Source organism: Drosophila hydei, unplaced genomic scaffold (genome assembly GCF_003285905.1).
Source record: "Drosophila hydei strain 15085-1641.00,03,60 unplaced genomic scaffold, DhydRS2 tig00000315-arrow-arrow-pilon, whole genome shotgun sequence".
Taxonomy (NCBI): Eukaryota; Metazoa; Arthropoda; class Insecta; order Diptera; family Drosophilidae; genus Drosophila; species Drosophila hydei.
Window position 1 is genome coordinate 445,184 of NW_022045707.1, and position 17,897 is coordinate 463,080.

General features: G+C 39.9%; 4 protein-coding genes across 7 annotated transcripts in view; 1 reads left to right on the forward strand and 3 right to left on the reverse strand.

Annotated features, from left to right (window-relative positions):
* The window catches only part of LOC111599904 (sestrin homolog), a 32,003-nt gene extending 27,653 nt beyond the window's left edge, over positions 1-4,350 (reverse strand). The window contains exons 1-2 of the mRNA XM_023315726.2: positions 4,294-4,350; positions 2,945-3,274 (exon numbers count right to left, since the gene is read on the reverse strand). The gene's annotated coding sequence lies outside the window, so the exon portion shown is untranslated. The remainder of the gene's footprint in view (positions 1-2,944; positions 3,275-4,293) is intronic.
* Positions 4,351-8,552: 4,202 nt separating this feature from the next.
* Positions 8,553-13,766, forward strand: LOC111599911 (lethal(2)neighbour of Tid protein). Its single transcript, XM_023315736.2, has 3 exons — positions 8,553-8,928; positions 8,991-9,039; positions 12,364-13,766. Exons 1-3 carry the CDS (start codon positions 8,695-8,697, stop codon positions 13,686-13,688), a joined length of 1,608 nt encoding a protein of 535 aa, XP_023171504.2. The 5' UTR covers positions 8,553-8,694; the 3' UTR covers positions 13,689-13,766.
* On the reverse strand, positions 9,458-11,933 carry LOC111599913 (protein tumorous imaginal discs, mitochondrial). 4 transcript variants are annotated; one of them, XM_023315738.2, is made up of 2 exons: positions 10,465-11,933; positions 9,458-9,679 (listed from the first exon to the last, which is right to left on the reverse strand). In XM_023315738.2, the coding sequence occupies exons 1-2, from the start codon at positions 11,813-11,815 to the stop codon at positions 9,483-9,485; spliced, it is 1,548 nt and encodes a 515-aa protein (XP_023171506.1). In that variant the 5' UTR covers positions 11,816-11,933; the 3' UTR covers positions 9,458-9,482. The 4 variants fall into 4 exon arrangements, with proteins under 4 accessions (XP_023171506.1, XP_023171505.1, XP_023171507.1 ...); XM_023315737.2 differs by having other exon boundaries at positions 9,462-9,684; positions 10,452-11,932; XM_023315739.2 differs by having other exon boundaries at positions 9,494-9,684; positions 10,465-11,932.
* Positions 13,767-14,151: 385 nt separating the features above from the next.
* On the reverse strand, positions 14,152-17,107 carry LOC111599889 (protein lethal(2)denticleless). Its single transcript, XM_023315712.2, has 2 exons — positions 16,893-17,107; positions 14,152-16,634 (listed from the first exon to the last, which is right to left on the reverse strand). Exons 1-2 carry the CDS (start codon positions 16,933-16,935, stop codon positions 14,350-14,352), a joined length of 2,328 nt encoding a protein of 775 aa, XP_023171480.1. The 5' UTR covers positions 16,936-17,107; the 3' UTR covers positions 14,152-14,349.
* Between the last annotated feature and the right edge of the window lie 790 nt (positions 17,108-17,897).

The window sequence follows — 17,897 nt, forward strand, 5'->3', positions numbered from 1 at the left end:
TAGTAGGAAGTGCCCAACTAGCAGATACCCTAAGCTACTTCTCGTATTTGAGCTAATCTAAATTTGCTCAAATTTGCTGACTGCGCCTTATAAAACTCGCGAGATATGAAATTAAGATTGTTATCGATTTTTATCGATATTGTGAAATAAACTTAACCTACGTGACGGACACAAGTGCTCTTTTACTCAGTTTGTTTTTACTCTTATATTTTGTGAATCTTATACTGCTACACTAAGTTTAACTCTTATATTCCAATGCTTATATTGTTCGAAAGCTACTTTAAAGTCGGCCCCTATTGCTATTAACTCTTATACTCATTTAATTCTCTATTATTATAATCATGTATTTCAATAGACTGCATTACAAATCAAATTGAATGCTAAATTTATGATACCCTTATTTTTCATAATCTGATTTTCAGTGCGTGGGCTCTACAGGTAAATTTTTGAACATTGTTCACTTGGCTTCACTCCAGCTTCTAGAGTCAGCCAAGTTCTTGCCGTTGTTGGTTACTGATACTGCAGCAAGTTCACTCACCTCAGTTTGAGACCATTGAAATGACAGCAATGCAAGGTTAGTAAGCAAAGCAACAGACCTTGTTGCAACTTTTGTTGTCATCTTTTGATGCATATGCGATATGCATCACATATTTCATTTTCAAACCAGAAGAATTGTCATCACTGTTAAACTAATGACCGTTGAAAATTGATTGTTGATTAATTTTCATTTGGTCTTCCCGGTGGCAGGCAGCACAAACACTCAAGAGGCGCTTAAAATTCAATGAAATATAGTTACAGACACACTTGAAGCAGTTTAAGTGACTGACACACATACACCCACAGGTATGGCTAGCTTAGCAACAGAGACGTAGTGAGAGAAAGAGGTCGCGACAAAATAAAAAAACAGTTATTCAACTGCAATATCTATGTATGTGCGTCGCGCTCTCTTGGGTTGTTGGCATGGCAACAATTGATATCATAATTGGCATAAACTGCTTCAGTTCTCTTTTAGTTTTTTTTTGTTTTGTGTGTTTTGTATTTGTTTCTTTGTTTTGCGTTCTCATTGCCAACCCCCTAACCTTACTCTCACACACTGGCGCTGTCTCTCTCTGGCTCTCTTCCTTCGCCTAAATGTTAATGATTGAATGGTAGCTTACTGCAAATTATAAATACTTTCACACGCACAACTACACAAATATGCATGTGTGTGTGTCGCAGCTACAACAACTAAAGGCATCACCTGATTGTGGATTTAATTTATGATTTGTAATATGCATGTGTATGCCTATGTCTGCGTATGCGTGTATGTGTATAACTACACTCTGATAATACAAAACATTGTAAATGTGATTAAAAGTGCTGAATATTTTATTTACTTTTGTTTTTTTTTTTTAGCTAATTGAAAATCCAGCTTAAAAAGTTACTCTTAATTAATTTAGAGCTTGTAAAAGGATTCTCTGCAACTCAATATTAGCACTAACTTCCACGTACTTAAAGCTCTGCGGTTTATCTAAATAATCAGCTCTGGAAAATCATACACTTCACAACATAAAAATGTTGGTTAGCTTGTTGACTTGTGGAATGCACCAGCACAAACAAACATCAAGACAAAAAAGATTAGAGGTCAGCAATAATAAAAATCAAAAAATTCAAAGTGTCAAAAACAAGTGAGATATACCTAATGAGCGACAATTAAATACCCTGTAAATGCTGACGACAACTAACTAATATAATATTATACCCCTGTTTTGCACAGTGTTGAACTGGGCATCCGCTACGTAATGGCAGAAAGCAAAATGAAGAATCTGCTGACTCTTGCCCACTTGAAAGCACACACATTAATATGTTTGTACATATACGTATGCATGTACGTACAATTGTAAGAGTTAATGAAATAAACGGCAAAAGAAGCGAAGAATTTGTTGCTTAATTTAGATTTGCGTGTGGTAGGTCAAGTGGCAAATTTTCTCAACATATTTTCGGTTGTTTTTTGCTCTATGCTCGTTCATGCGGTGAACGCGGGTGTATTGGCTTTAAGCGACATTGCTCTCATTGTCCACTAGATACTTGAAATTCGAACGTGTAAAATTAGGAATTTGCATATCTATTGCAACACAAGGAATTTGAAACACGTACTCGTGTATAAAAACACCAAACACAAATCTAAAGTTAAAATAGCTTCTTTCATTGAGAGTGAACAAGTATTTTACAGTCGGACGCAACCGACTGCTTAAATTCTGACTTGTTTTTCTCGTGCTCTTTATGCTCAATAACAAGAAAAAGAACTTGACTAATTTTACAGCTACACTGAATGTGGATTGAATGGGTTCAATCAGGTTGCCCTCGTCCACATTGCCAGCATTAGCAATGCTCATTCACGCAAACACACACAAACAGAACATTGAATGGCAGACCAGAAGTTGAAAGGTTGTTTCAGACGCTGCCTTCGCTTCATTCGTCTGTCAATCAGTTGCAGTTCTCATCAACTTTTGACTTCTGATTTGATTTTTGGTCAGTTGCAATCCGATTTTAGCCCAATTTTGGCCAATTCCAAGTTGGCTTGTCTGGTATTGAGAGAGCGCTTCCACGCAAGTACACACACACGCACACGCAGAGACACACACACACATACAAAAACAAATTAGGTAGGATTTATAGAAAACGAAAGAGCAAGAGAAATGGGAAAGCTCGAAAAGGTTTCCTTTGAATTCGATATATGAAAATATGCATTGAAAACTACATTTTTTTATAAAATATCTTTTATTAGTACTTTACTAATAAGCAAATTAATTGATATACTTAACAGTGTTAAAGAGTATGAACACAACTTTAAAGTTAGCTTTATATTGTATAGTGAAGCCTTTGATGTTTGCTTTATAATGTTTTTACTGTAGATTCTCATTATCTTTCACAATACATACAAATAAATTAAAACAGTTCTTACCCATAGAGCTATTGTGAACGAAACTGCTGAACTGTAGTCTGTAGCTTCTCTCTGCACTTTATAACAATTATTTGTAGTCGTTGTTCTGCTTCTTCTTCTGTTCGATGGTGTTGTAAACAGCAGCGCTTTTTCTGTTTTTGTTTTTGTTCTTTTGAGATCGCTTTTAGTGTTTCTATACTTTGTTGTTTTGGTTTTTACGTAGCTGATAAGACGGCCACTCGTTGATTCTGTTGCTTATTTATATACAATGTACTCCATACATACATATGCAGTTCTGATAACAGCTGCAATGTTTTTTTGGTCTTTTACATGAAAAACGATGATAACGCACTGTGAAAAAGGGATTGAAATATGAAATATGTGCAGACAAAATGAAAAACATATATATGTTTATCTATATAAGAGGGAATGAAGCTTTCTGAGTTAGTTTTTTAACCATTTCTCTCCATCCCATGTAGTATAAGAGTTTCAGTTGATCTTCTACGAGGCTCTTAGCATATATCTGCATGAAAAAATCCATGAATTCGTTGCACACAACAGTTTTACAGTGTTTTTTTTTTACAGTTTAAACTTTGGTCTAGCAGGTACATACATACATCCATGCATGCATATTTATAAGAGTTAATGAATATTTTGAAATCAACCGTTATTGTCTATTCATAAATGCATCGACGCGCATAAAGTTACAACAGTATAAGAGTTTTTCGTCTCAAATCTTCTACTAGTATGCTCTAGTATGTAAATACGCACATACACACGCACACACTCATACAGATATATATGCATGTATTCTTTTTCTGCTTTTTTATCTGCCCAATTTTTGTTCATTTTTAGACATTTTGTGTGTGAGAGCTTTTAGTACTGCTTAAGATTATTAAATCGATCTCTTATTGTTATTATTTTAATGATATTTTATTTTTGAGTTTTGTAGGGCAAACGAATTGTGACGCACAAATATAATTAAGAAATGCATTTGGCGCGAAACAAACATCCGAGTTTTAGCAAGAAAAACAATAACAACAATAATAAATAAATAAAAAAGACAGCGTATACTGCCGGTGAATTCAATTTATGATGGTTTTATTCATGTTGTTCTTTTTGACTATTGCTTTTGCTTAAACGTTTATTAAGACAGAAAGAGAGAGCGAGACAGAAACTCGATGATCAAGAATTTTTTTGTAGTAATTTTCCATGCAATAACAAAATGTTTTTCAGTTTTTATTTTGTATTTATTTTCCTATTTTGTCTACTTCTATTTGCTTTATTCTCCCATATATAAATATATATATATTTTTTTTTTGTCTTAAGACATTTTGTTTTGATATGTACAAAAGTGTGAAGCAATTTACCAGAACAAATTATAATAATAAATCACACAACTAGAAATGAATTTAACGAAATAATTTAGAAAATAAAAAAAAAAACACTTTTAGTGCTGGTTCTTTTATCTGCTCGGCTCTATGCTTGTGGACTCGAAACTTAAGTAAAAGCTGAGCTTTGAGCGGCTTTTAGTAGGCGCGTCCTGTAAATCCGCCGACGACAACCGAACGCGGCCACTGACAAAATCAAACTGAAATCAGCCCCAGCTGCTGTCTGCCTGCCTGGCTGGTTGGCTGACTGCTTGGTCGGTCGGTCGTAAACAGCACGAAAGCTATACGAAATGTTGTTGTTCATGTTGCTGTTGTGTATGCGTGTGAGCGAGCAGCGCTCTTCACATGCACCCACACAGTTGCAGTAAGCTTATTACGTCCAGCCGAGAACAAGCGGGATAGCATACATAGGCAAATGAGAGCAGAGCAGCAACAGGCAGTCGAACAGCAGCGACAGCAAAAACAACAATATGATACACTACTGCATATGTATGTAAGTGTAAGCGTATATGAATAAAGAAGTTCATTTCGGCTATTTGTTGCCATCGTAAATTGAAATACACACCTCCTGTTCTCAAACTGACTCATAATGCTAATATTAACAGTTTATTATGTATTAAGTATATTATTAATAATAATTTATTTTTCGAAACCATACATTTTTCGCTAAAATTTCATATGTATATGTATTATTGTGTAGCGGATCTAAGCAGTCATTTAAGCCTATTCACATTTTTCTGTTCTTTGCAATTTGTTTTTTTATTACATATAAATACATATGTTTAGTTTTTTTTTTACATCTCTACATGTGTGCAGTGCACATGTGGAACTTATCAGAAGGGAGAGAAGCAAGAGGAGAGAAGCAACAACATTGACACGGCGCGACAAAAACGACGCTTGATATGATTGAACTCTTAAATTGTCCCGCTGCTCTGCGTTTCGCCCACCCTCCGCCCACAGTCATACGTCGGCCTATACATGCGTGAATCTAGCGAAATGCGTTTGTGTTGAAAGTGTGTTTGTTTGTGTGCGTGCGTAAGTCTGTGTAAGTGTACGTGTGTGTTTGTTAGTGTTTTGCAACGTTCGCATTCTCAGCGTCTGCTCAATTATCAACAGTTTGTTTGTTTGGCCGCTTTGTCTCCTTCGCCGTGTGTGTACACAAAGCAAAGTGCCAAAGCAAAGGCAAACGCAAAAGTAAAAGCAATTGTTGCTGCCTATCATAACAATAGCAACAAGAGCTCTAAAATAACGAATAGCAGTGGCCAGCGTGAGAAAGCGAGAGAGAGAGAGAGGGCAAGTGAAATAGTGTTATGGGATGAGCCACTGGTATTCAAACGGATCACAAAGTCATTTTACAGTTCTTTTTTTTAAATCGCCTGCGCCTTTTATCACATATAACAAACTCACACAAGCGCACTGAATATGCAGCCTGTACATATTTGTGTACATATTAACAGTTTATTGTTGTTACATTTATAAGTCGCGTTCCCATTTTGTATTCAAAGCGAAGAATTAATAAAATATTAATAATATGCATACCTACATACACACATATATAATTTGTGTGCTCTTATATAGAGAAAGCGAGTGCAAAGTTCTACATGGGCAACTATTAAAATGATTGTCAGCTAGAATCAGACATTTGCGTTATAAGTGCATACACACATACAACATGTGTACATGCACACATCTATACATCTATACGTCTACACTAATAGTCTAGATTCTATTATCAGCTTTTTTTGATAACAAATATATACACACATATAAATGTCTGCATATTTACGTACATGAATGTACATACGTAGGATGTATGTATGTATGTTTGTATGTATATTGATTAATGAACAATTTTCGCACTGAGTGGGCTATAATATGAGTTATCTATGGAGAAGCCCCCCATTGTGCATACACTCATACATATACACATATATGTGTCTAGCTATATGTAGTGTGATAAGAACCGATGACCGACTTAGTCTTATAATATATATAACTATATACATATGTATACCATATTAAAACTCTGCCTTTCAATGATAACTGGAGTAGACTTTGACAACAGACGATGCCAAGAAACCAAATGGGTCAACCGACTGTTTAATACTCGTTCGTTTCCTCATTTATAAATCTTACTACGGAGAGATAAGATATTGTTAGAAATACTCGACATTTCTAGCTTTAAATTCGTAGCAACTCAGACAAACGAAGAGCAAGTCGCTTAGCATACAAAACCAATATACCCGCTTTGAGCCAAAAGCCATCATTCATATATCTATATCAAAGTACAGTCAACACTTGATAATACGAATATACTCATATTCACATGTGCATATTATATATATATATATATATATATAATTGTTAAATATCTAAATTTTAACCTATTATTACCAAAAGGTCCAAACTTTAAAAAGACCCAATTCATATAGGTATTATTATATAAATAATATTTACCATATATTTAGTAAATACTTTCTGTGATATTTTTTTTTTATTTTTTATAATACGATTTAAGTATCACAGCGAGAAAGCATACGTTTTAGTTTGGCTCTACTGTTAATATATGAACATTTTCTAGAGCCTTTTGGCATAAACTTAATTAACCACAAAGACGAAATATTTAATATTTGATATTTGTGAATTTTCATCTCGATGCTGATTTATTGGAGTTTATTGGAAACGTAAGCAGTCATGCAACAAGCTTAAATTAAATTCTTTTTTAAATTCTTCGGCTGCATTTATTGAAATATACCGTAAGCCCCCTTTTCACGGCATTCCTTACAAACGTGCGCTCTCTCTCTTTCTCTCATTTACTCTTGCCGTCTCTCTCGCAATCTGAACGAAATTTACACTCCTTTACTCTCTGTCTCGCTCGCACTAACTACCCATCTGACTAGCCCTTTGGCGTAATTGCAGTGCCATTTGAGCAGTTCACCTGGACATCATGGGGCATGGGACGCAGGACACGAGCAGGGAAAACAGTTTGCATGCCATTTGTCAACTTTTTTCGAAAATACACGGCGCACTGGGCACAATTAGTGAACGTGTACATCACCACAAAAAATGAAGAAAAGAATAAAAATACAGATAAAAAAATTAACAGAAAATATAACAAAATGCTATACATTTTGCGATTTCTATAGATCTCTAGCCTTTTAAATGCCCACACTCGACGACCACTCTCTACCTCTCCCTTACTCTATCTCTCTCAGCTGACTTGGCCGTACTGCACATTAAACTGTTTTTAAGTCCCTCTACACTTTCCAGTCAAGCTCTCTCTCTCACATTCTCCTTCAGCTAGCATAGCAGCACAAGCGCAAATTTAGCCTTTTTCAGCACAAAGTCAGACTTTCTCAATCTTAGTTTGCTTTAAACAAATAAACAAATTAATAATAAAAAATTAATGACAGCAAAATGTATTTATATATAAAAACACTATTCACCACTAGCCAGTTCATTTTTGCCGTGTAGAAACGACAAGCTAAAAAAAGGCAGAAAATCTGAAAAACATTCGCATTCGCAGGTTGTCAATTAATTGTGCTGAAAACCTGCAGGTGAGTCCGCCCAGAGATAGAGACTGAGAGAGAGAGACAGCAAGGATATGCTTGTAACTTTTTTAAATGGCCAAAACATTTACATGCATCAGCGAAGTAAACGGAGATACCAGCGACCCAGCCTTCCCTTATCTGGTGCCCCCAGGTATATTTACGCATCACTGGTTGAATGTGGATATGACTTAGTGAATCCTTATGCTTGATTGACTGAATAGCAACGGTAACGGAGTCATTAATATGTTGCACAAAATCGCCGCAAGTCGATTTCTAATTCCCGAAACATACATTTTCTATAAGACCTCAATCTACTATTATATAACAGAAACTTTTAATTAAATAAGAACTCTTTTTTATCAACTATAGCTCTTTTTATTTTCAAATTTCTGATGTTATCAGCAATTGCCGCCTTGTAAACTAGCATCACTATTCAGCGCTAACAACTGTTTTAATACTCATTTTAGTAATTATCGTTTCAGCAATGATCATTACAATCGATAGTTGCTGTAAGGCAACAGCTGCTTTGTTATGTGCTGTAACAGAAATCGCTGTAGATTTTAATCTGAAGCGTCATTCGCTATTTTATTGCTCAGCACTACAGTATAAAATACTTTCAAGAGTTATTTTATTTAAAAAAATTTATATCAACAACTATTGCTTCATTAAATAAACAACCTTGCTAAATTTAAATTTATGCGCGCTGTTAATAACGTGCCGCTAATGTTAGGCTTCTTTTTTTTCGGGTGCCCACAACTGGCCAACGTAAGACGTTTTGTATACGTGTGTGAGACATATTTAACCAGAATATTAATTTATTATCACACAAATGTCATCGCAAAAAGTCCAGAACCGGCCTGTGGCCCGTCGCAAGAAGCCAAAGAATCTGTGGCAGATGCTCAGAGAGAAATATATTAACTGGAACTACATTAAATATCTGGCATTCAATCCGGCAGCTCTGCCGATTGTTGCTCAGCTGATTCTTTTGGCCGAGGCGCTGATTAATGTGCTGGTTATTCATCGTGTACCCTACACCGAGATCGACTGGGTCGCCTACATGCAGGTGAGCGAGCGAGAGAGTGCAGCTTCTTCTATATTCTTTTGTTGTAATCATCTTATTTTCAGGAATGCGAAGGCTTTCTGAATGGCACCACAAATTATACGCAACTGCGAGGTAAGTAAATTAGCCCCCATTTTCCTTTCAGTTTATTTTTGGAAACCAGGCAGCCGTAAATAGAGACAGCGAGAGAGAGAGTGAGAGAGACATCCATTATCCATTAGCAGTTTGGGAAGAGATAATTCTCAGTAGTAGTAGTATTGCCATTAGCAGTTTGTTAATTTCCCTATGCCATCAATGAATTTCCCAATGTTGTACACAAATGTCCGTCTTCTTATTAGAACGTGACAAGCTTCTAGATCCCGATGCATGCGAAACAAACTTATCGATAACAAGACCAATGTTGACTATCAATTTAGTTGTATTTTTCTTTCATATGTTTCCACCTCTTAATGGAATATATATACAATAACAAACTTAAAGGAAAGAAAAATAAAATTTGCATCGCCAATTGGCGATTACAAAACAGTTATCGATAACAAGACACATGCAAATTCAACTCAGTTGAATATGGATTTGATCTTGTTTAAGAAGCCTGCGCCGCCGACTCCGCCACTTTCTGCTGTTCGACTTTCTGATTTTTCACTGTCTTCGGCCCGCTCTGAGGAGGTTGCTTCTGTTGCTCTGCTTTTTCCTTGATTGGCTGTTGCATTTTCGCCATCTGGTTCTTTGGCATCACTTTCCGCTTGGCTAGCACCTGCGCTGGAAGCAAAGAAATAGAGAAGTTAAATAAAAATTTGAATGCAGCAAATGTTAGCGAGACTGTTAAAGCGAGCTTAAAGCTTAGTTCTGCTAGACAACTGCACTATTAGGTAGAATGAAGTAACATTTAACTTTTTACATGTAAGGCAAAAAAGGCCCATTCAAGCTGTTTTACTTGACAGCGTATGAATATTTGGAAATGGGCCATATTATATAGTCTTTTGATTGCAATAAAAAGGATGTTTTAATAAAACTAGCTATATTTTTAAAGGTACGTGTGGAAAGGGGTCTTTTGAATTTAGTACAGTGCTATAAAAGGAGCAAGTGGAAGTGGGTAATTTTTTTGAACGGAGACGGAGTGGAATCGAAACATTCTAAAATCAAGGTTATTTTCGTTACTAAACCGTTCTATCGGTTGCAATAAAATGGTATGAACTATTTCAAGAATATAGTAAAGGAACATATGGAAATGGGCCATTTCGTTAGGTTAGAATAAATGAACAATTCAATTAGGAGGGAGTACATAGAAGTGGATTATTTCTGTGAGCGGAAATAAATTCGAAACATTGGAAATTAACTATATAAAACTGTAGAGCCCGGAAAGAGGCCCCATTTCTCAACCGGTCTATATAATCTTATGTCGATTGTAAACGTTAAATTATATTTAAAATCTTATAAAGAGGATGCTGCGAATACAGATATCTGCGTTGCTTTGCTCGTTTTGCTTTAGCTTTGTGTTCAAAGAGTTGGGAGTTTTAAGTATTTACGTTGCTTTCTTACTGCCATCTTTACGCTGTGCCATGCCATTGATCTGTCCGGGCGTGTCTTCCTCTAGCTCGGCGTAGGCCTCCAGGAGCGAGCGCTGCTGCTGACTCAGCTTCTTGGGCACCTCGATTTTAATGTGAACGTAGTGATCTCCATGTCCGTGGGCGTTGACTCGCTTCAGGCCCTTGCCGCGCAAGGCGATCTTGCGATGCGACGAGGTACCCGGCTCAATGTTGAGCCATTGATCCTCGTAGACGCCCTGAACGCGCACGGTGCCGCCGAGCACAGCTTGGGATAGCGAGATGGGCGCATCGGTATGCACATCGGCGCCGTCGCGGCGGAAGTAGTCGCTGCGCTCCACTCGGAACGTGATGAACAGCTCCTTGCTGCCCACCTGCATGCGCACCGTTTGGCCATTCTCGATGCCCGCGGGCACTGGCACCGTCACCTTCCGGCGCTGCACCGTTCGGCCCTTGCCCTCACACTCGGCGCATGGGTATTTGATATATTGTCGCGTGCCCTGACAGTAGCGACAGGTGGAACGCATGACAAAGGGGCCCGTGGAGATGGTCTCGAAGCCGCTGCCATTGCAGTATTGGCAGCGACCCGGCTTGGTGCCCGGCTCGCATTTGGTGCCGGCACATTTGGGACACTCGTCGACAACATTGATATTGACGTCCTTGTTGATGCCACGAGCTGCTTGTGCAAAGGTTAAATCCATGACCAGCTCTTGTGCCTGGCCAAATCCGAATTTAGAGTCGGCAAAATCATCGAAGTTGTTGCTGCGGAAGTTGCCCTCGCCAAAGATTTTGCGGAAGAGCTCCTCGGGGTCAATGGTTGAGCGGAACTGCCAATTCTGTGCGAATCCCTCGGCTCCAAAGGGACCGCTACCGCCCCCGAATCCTCCCGCACCACCCTGTCTATTCATATTCTCCGTCGTCTGGCCGTAGGTGTCGTATTCCCGCCTCTTTTGATCATCGCTGAGCACTTCGTATGCTTCGCTTACCTCTTGGAACTTTTTGCTAGAATCGGGATCATCCTTATTTGTATCTGGATGGTATTTTTTTGCTAGCTGATAGTATGCTTTCTTGATGTCCTTCGCACTGGCATTCTTGGCCACGCCGAGCGTGGCATAGTAGTCCTTGGCACTCAAAGGACTCGAATTGAAAATACTTCGTTTTTGTTGTTGGTATGGCGCCCTCTGTTGCCAAGCAAATGTTACATCTCCAGCCGTTGCACTGGCAGCGGGTCTTGTCGTCCACCTCATTAGTCGCACTGACAGCAATGCGTTGTATTGACGGCAGCAGCCCTTGAACGGCAGTTGGCGTAAAACACATAAATTTTTACACGAAATCATTTTGTCCATTAATTGTTATAGTTAAACTCTATTTATCTTCTCTCTCTCTATTTGGCAGGCAGCTCTAACAACATGCCGTAATAACCTCCATGCTGCTTAATACAAAGTGTTCTCTCTCTCATTTTTTTTTCACTTTGACATTTTGACAGTCACCGGGTTGCGTAAACAGTTCGCTCATGAACACATGCGTTCCATAGCTTGCTTCTACTAGATAATTTTGGCCGCCCAGTGAACAGCTGATAATATAGGTATAACGCGGAGTTGAACTTGTTTTCTTTTCGCTGAGTTCGCTAAATAGTAGAACTCATAAAAAAATAGGTCAAATATGATGTAGTAGAACGATTCTCTATTTGGCAGCCACCTCTAACCTGCTATACTCTGCTGCCTTAATAATAATTGTTCTTTCTCTCAGTTTTTGCACTTTGATATTTTTACAGTCACTGGCTGGCTCGCTCAGGAACTGGTTCATCTCGATAGCTAATTCGATAGTCTTGCGTTTGCCCGCCCCATCACAATTCGAATTTGTTTCACAATAAATACTGTTTTATTTTCTGCAGGTGACACCGGTCCGTTGGTCTATCCGGCTGCCTTTGTTTACATATACTCTGCACTTTATTATGTGACAGCCCATGGCAGAAATGTGCGTCTGGCTCAGTATATATTCGCTGGCATCTATTTACTACAAATGTGTCTCGTTTTGCGACTTTATGCTAAGAGTCGAAAGGTGCCGCCCTATGTCCTGGTAGTGAGTGCCTTTACGTCCTATCGTATACATTCGATCTATATGCTCCGACTCTTCAATGATCCGGTGGCCATTTTACTGTTATATGCATCGCTCAATCTATTTCTGGATAACCGCTGGACATGGGGCAGCATTTGCTTTAGCCTAGCAGTGGGCGTCAAGATGAATATTTTACTATTTGCACCTGCGTTGCTGCTGTTCTACCTGGCCAATCTGGGAATGGGCCCAACTATTAGGCAGCTATTTATATGTGGCGCAATTCAGCTGTTGATAGCTCTTCCCTTTCTGTCGCATCCTATGGAGTATCTGCGCGGCAGCTTCGACTTGGGTCGCATATTCGAGCACAAATGGACTGTAAATTACAGGTTCTTGAGTCGAGAGGTATTCGAGCAGCGCGAATTTCATTTGGCGCTGCTTGGACTGCACTTGCTGCTGCTGCTGATCTTTGCCAAGCCCACCTGGACATTCTTTAAGAGCTACCTGCGCTTGCGCGAAGTGCAGCAGCATATATTGCCAGAGATAATGCGTAAGAAGCGCGAGGAGCAGAACAAAGCAAATACCGATTGGAAAAAGTCGCTAAAAAAGAGCAAATCTATAAAATCCCAGGAGCAGGAGGCACAGGAAGGTGAGGAGGAACTAACTGCAGAGCAAAAATCCTTTCTCAAGGAGTTCGAGCGGGGACTGAAGCGTAGCACAGGTCAAAAAGCATCCGCTGCCCCAGTCAAGGAGCCAAAATCTGAGAAATTTGACATCTACTTTGAACCCTGCACCCAGTTGGCTCTGTTGCCTTTCTTCCTGTGCAACTTCATTGGCGTCGCCTGCGCCCGTTCACTGCATTATCAATTCTACATTTGGTACTTCCATTCGTTGCCCTATTTGGTGTGGTCCACGTCCTATTCGTTAGGCGTGCGCTTTCTAATTTTGGGCATTATCGAGTATTGCTGGAATACCTATCCTAGCACCAACTATTCCAGCGCCGCGCTGCACCTGTGTCATCTGGTATTGCTGGTAGGCGTGGCGCGTCACGTCTTCCAAATCATGAAGCTAAATGAAAGTATAAAACAGCAGAACCGCCAACAGCAGCAGCAAGAAATACCGTTACAAAATGCTCAGCCAAATATGACGAAAAAAAATCAATAACCGAAAGAACCCTTAATTTAAAATTGAAAAAATGTTAAAAAAATGAATTTTATTGGATGTTTTAACTAGTTGAGAAGAAAGGACTTGAAATATTTAAATTGATTTTTTTACTGGTAGAAACTCAGGGAGATGCATTGGATATGGGCATCTAGTCAGAGGCAGGCATGGGATTAATTAGGATTTTATCGACAAGCTGAGTTGATCTCGCCCATCCGTTCCTAAATGCACAGCTTATAAATATTATCCATTTTTGCTGCCTAGCATAAGTGACAAAAGTCCTACCGGGTATCCACGAGTCGTGCACTCCTTACCATTTAACAAACTTTGTGCTAGAATCAACTTTGAAAACGAATTCAGTTTTTATTGTCATTAAACGTAAACTTGACCCAGCCAAAGCACATGCATGTCAGAAGTACTTAAAGCTATATAGACTATATATATATATGTTAGATATACTGTATAGATTATATGGTAGATATTATATTTAGTTGGTTTGTACAAAAAAGGGAAAGGTAATTTTGTTGAGATAAACAAAGAAAAAAGCTTAAAATACAAATTTAAGCTAAGGTATGTCCTGCAAAGAGATTGGGTTAGGTATTGGGCTATTATATTCAGGACTTGTTTTGTACAAAAGTGGGAGGGATTGGGATTGGGATTGGGATCAGTCACTGCCAACGGCTGCACTAGGCGTGTGCCGCATCAAGGGACTCCCATCAGCTGGCGGCGACAGGGTATTCAACTCAGCTTCGCTTGCTGCGGCCTCTTCTGCAGTTTCCGGCGCTTCATTCGCACTCCCGATGCGCTGCACACTGAAGAAGCGCAGCAGCGTCGTCTCGCTGTTCCTTCTGCTCGATGTGGGCGTGCGGAGATGAGGTGCATTGTTATCAGTGTGTGATATGCGCCGCCGGGGCGTTGCCTGCAACCGTGGACTGCATTCGGAATTGCGCAGGCTTTGCAGACGCGGCGACAAGGCCAGCACATCCAGCGAAGCATCCTCCACGCTCATCTTCTCGCTGAGCGTTAAGCTGCCGCGACTCATCAGCTTCTGTTTGCGAATCTTCGTCAACCAATCGACCTTCTCCTTGGCCTTACGCTTGGGCGACATGATGGCCAGGTGCGGTGCCTCGCCGTCCAGCACATAGTTGGGCAAATTTGAGGTGGGCGAGTAGATCAACGCGGTGAGAGAGTGTAGCGAAAGCGAGGAGGCGGAAGTTGAGCTGGCTGCCGCGTCTGCGGCTGCTGCTGCTGCTGCTGCTGCCTGGGCGGATGTTGTGGGCGGCGAGTTGTAGGCAATGTTATTTGTTTGCACCTCACTCAAAGGAGACGGCGTTGACAATTTAACAGCCGAGGTCGTAGGGGCTGTCAGCTGCTCCTTAACATTCTCTTGATTGCTGGACAAAGTGGCGGACGCTTCCTCTTCGACTATGCCTGGCAGCTGCTGTTGCTGACTGCTGGCTGGGAATAGACGACGTCCCCTGGATTCAAAGCTCTTCGTGCGCTTTTGAAGCGGCTGCTCCAGCTGTTGGTCTGCCTGCTGACTGCCGTCGCTGCCAATGCCGCCAAGCATTTCTAGAAATGAACGTTTGATGCTTGTCTTTTCCACAGAGCTGGGCGTGCGTTCATTTTGCTCCATAAGACGCTTCAGCGAGCGTGGCGTAGATTCCAAATCCCGCAGATTATATGTGTGCTGTGAGGAGGAGCTGGCCTTGGCCGCCTTATCGAACTCCCTCACGTAGCTCGACTGTCCACGATATAGCTCCGCTCGCTCGGCTGCTGTCACGCTTTCCGGCTGTGGGCCAATGCGCCAAATCTTGTGCCTGGCATCATCGCTGCAGGTGACAATTGGACGATCATGCGTTGAGCCCCAGGCAACACAGGTGACCTCCACCGTATGCCCAGCCAGGGCAACCAACGGCTCAGCCGCGTAATCCAAATTCCAGATATAGGCTCTCTCATCGCTGCTGCCACTGAGCAAATACTTGCCATCCGGACTCAGGCAGCTCTTGATATAAAACGTAGAGTTAAGCAAGCCTTTATAGCTAGCCATAGGCTTGGCTGCGTACGAGATAAGATTATAGCAATAGATCGTGTTATCCATGCAGTTGGCATAGAGACGCGTGCCCGCAGCATCGACTATGAGATTAGTGAATCCTTTGAACGTGGACGAGCCGGCGTAAGGTAGACTATGTCTGGGCAGTGGCTCCTTCTTATAGGCCGAGTAATTGCGCCTCAGATCCCAAACTTTGATCACACCATCGCCCGCTCCGCATGAGATCAGCGTATCATTGTCTTGGAACGCTAAGCCTGTGATGCTGCTCGATGTGTTGGTGCTGTTGCTGTTTGTTATCTTGGGTGTTCGGGTTCTTTGTTTACGGTGCGATTGCGGTGTGCCCGGCCCGCCTGTATGACCGCTATAAATGCAGTTATCAACACGGGAAGTGAGGTCCACGTTGAGATTCGCACGTATATCCCAGATGAGTATGGCGCCATCGCGTCCGCCTGTGGCAAAGACAGCTGCATCTGTGCGTTTGAAGGCGGCCGTCTTAACGGATCTCGTGTGACCCACATAGGAATTCAGACCACGTATGCCCGACCCAGAGACTTCCCATAGACGAGCTGTGTGATCGCCCGAGGCGGAAACGAAACGCATTTGTCCCGGCGCCCACTCCAAATCGAAAACGGCATTGAAATGGCATTGTGGTGCACTCAGTGCTTGCTCCTCTGTCTCTTGGTTACGCGCGGTTGTGTCCTGCAACGCAATCTTGCCATCCTCATTGGCTATAGCCAAAATGTGTCGATAGCCATCACAATTGGCAAATTTTGCTGAAAATATCGGTGGCTCCGGATTGAAGTCTGGACTGTAGTTAGCTGGCGCAATGCCACGCCAGCTGTCCTGCCTGTGGACGCACAAGCGATGCAGCGCAAAGTCATAAGAGCAATCATTAGCTGCAATAGAAGAAGTTAAATAATTACAAAGTTCGTTTAAAATTGTTTTTCATTTTGTTTACGTTCCAAATTTGTTTTCGCAAGCTCAGCAAAATATCAAAAAATCAAATTACAACACTTTCAACTTAATTTACTAGGTAATTTCTTACCGCACAACTAATTTTTTTGGCGCTCGATTTAACCGCGCAAGGAGCTATCGGCGCGCACTCTTCTTCTTCAATTCGAGCGCCAAAAAAAATGTTTTTTCTTTTGCCTTACCTAGTCCGTGTTCTCTACTGCGGAGTTTATTGTATATGTTCATTATAAATACTTTTTATGTTTAAATTTGCTACTTTTTGACACGATCTCTTATCGTTTTTTATTTGGTATAAAAGCTATTGTTTTGTGAATTAAACTCGCATTTAGAACATATTTCTTGCTTGCGACGCAATCCCTAACAAAACAGTTGACACTGTCAACAACACTGTTAACGTAACGTCTGTTAAAATTTGCGATCACATTAACATTGTATCGAACTATTTGGCTATTTATCGATAGTTCATTTTAAAAATGATGTGTTCCCATCTTTTTATGAAAATTCATATAAAGTAATGCTTAAAACTAATTAATTACCAAGCCAATGCTGCTTTTAAACAATTATATTTTAAATCAAACCTACCGCTTAATTTTAACATTTTCACAACTTAAATTTCATAAAGTAAATAAAATTTGCGTATTTATTAATTAAACCACCAATATTTAAATCAAACAGAAACTGAAATCTATCAGTATTATGATATGATATTTGGTACACACAGATTTTACTTCTAAAAAGTTGATTTGACCCTGTTACGCAAAGCTTATTTCTCAAGCATTTCAATAGATAAAAAACTTATTTTTACCAATTTATAATACAAATGTTATTTAGGTTCGTAGTATATTTGTATTTAGTATTAATCGTTTCTATTGTATCTATTCAAATATCGCTACTACTCGCTTAGCTAGGAGCTGAATACAGCTGTTAGATTCAAATCAAAATCTACAACCTAATTATTTTATGTATTTTTCATATGATAATTAATATTTAATCTTGTATATAATATAAATATTTGTCCTTGCATAAGGGATCAATTCTCTAGCAGTTTTTCAGCCCTAGAACACTGGTTGCTGTTAATAACAGTATGAGCTAATGTTACGATGTGTGCACGTAATTTACGTATGCACAAATACTCGATATATTTGATATGCAATTGAAATAGGAGTTACTCGAAATGGATACTTTTT

Coding starts and splice junctions, on each gene's coding strand:
- LOC111599913 (XM_023315737.2), bottom strand. CDS start 11,815: ATGGACAAAATGATTTCGTGTAAAAATTTATGTGTTTTACGCCAACTG. Junction 9,685..10,451: donor GATGGCAGTAAGAAAGCAAC/GTAAATACTTAA, acceptor CTTTGCTTCCAG/CGCAGGTGCTAGCCAAGCGG.
- LOC111599889 (XM_023315712.2), bottom strand. CDS start 16,935: ATGAACATATACAATAAACTCCGCAGTAGAGAACACGGACTAG. Junction 16,635..16,892: donor CAGTAGAGAACACGGACTAG/GTAAGGCAAAAG, acceptor CTTCTATTGCAG/CTAATGATTGCTCTTATGAC.
- LOC111599911 (XM_023315736.2), top strand. CDS start 8,695: ATGTCATCGCAAAAAGTCCAGAACCGGCCTGTGGCCCGTCGCAAGAAG. Junction 8,929..8,990: donor ACTGGGTCGCCTACATGCAG/GTGAGCGAGCGA, acceptor TCTTATTTTCAG/GAATGCGAAGGCTTTCTGAA. Junction 9,040..12,363: donor AAATTATACGCAACTGCGAG/GTAAGTAAATTA, acceptor TATTTTCTGCAG/GTGACACCGGTCCGTTGGTC.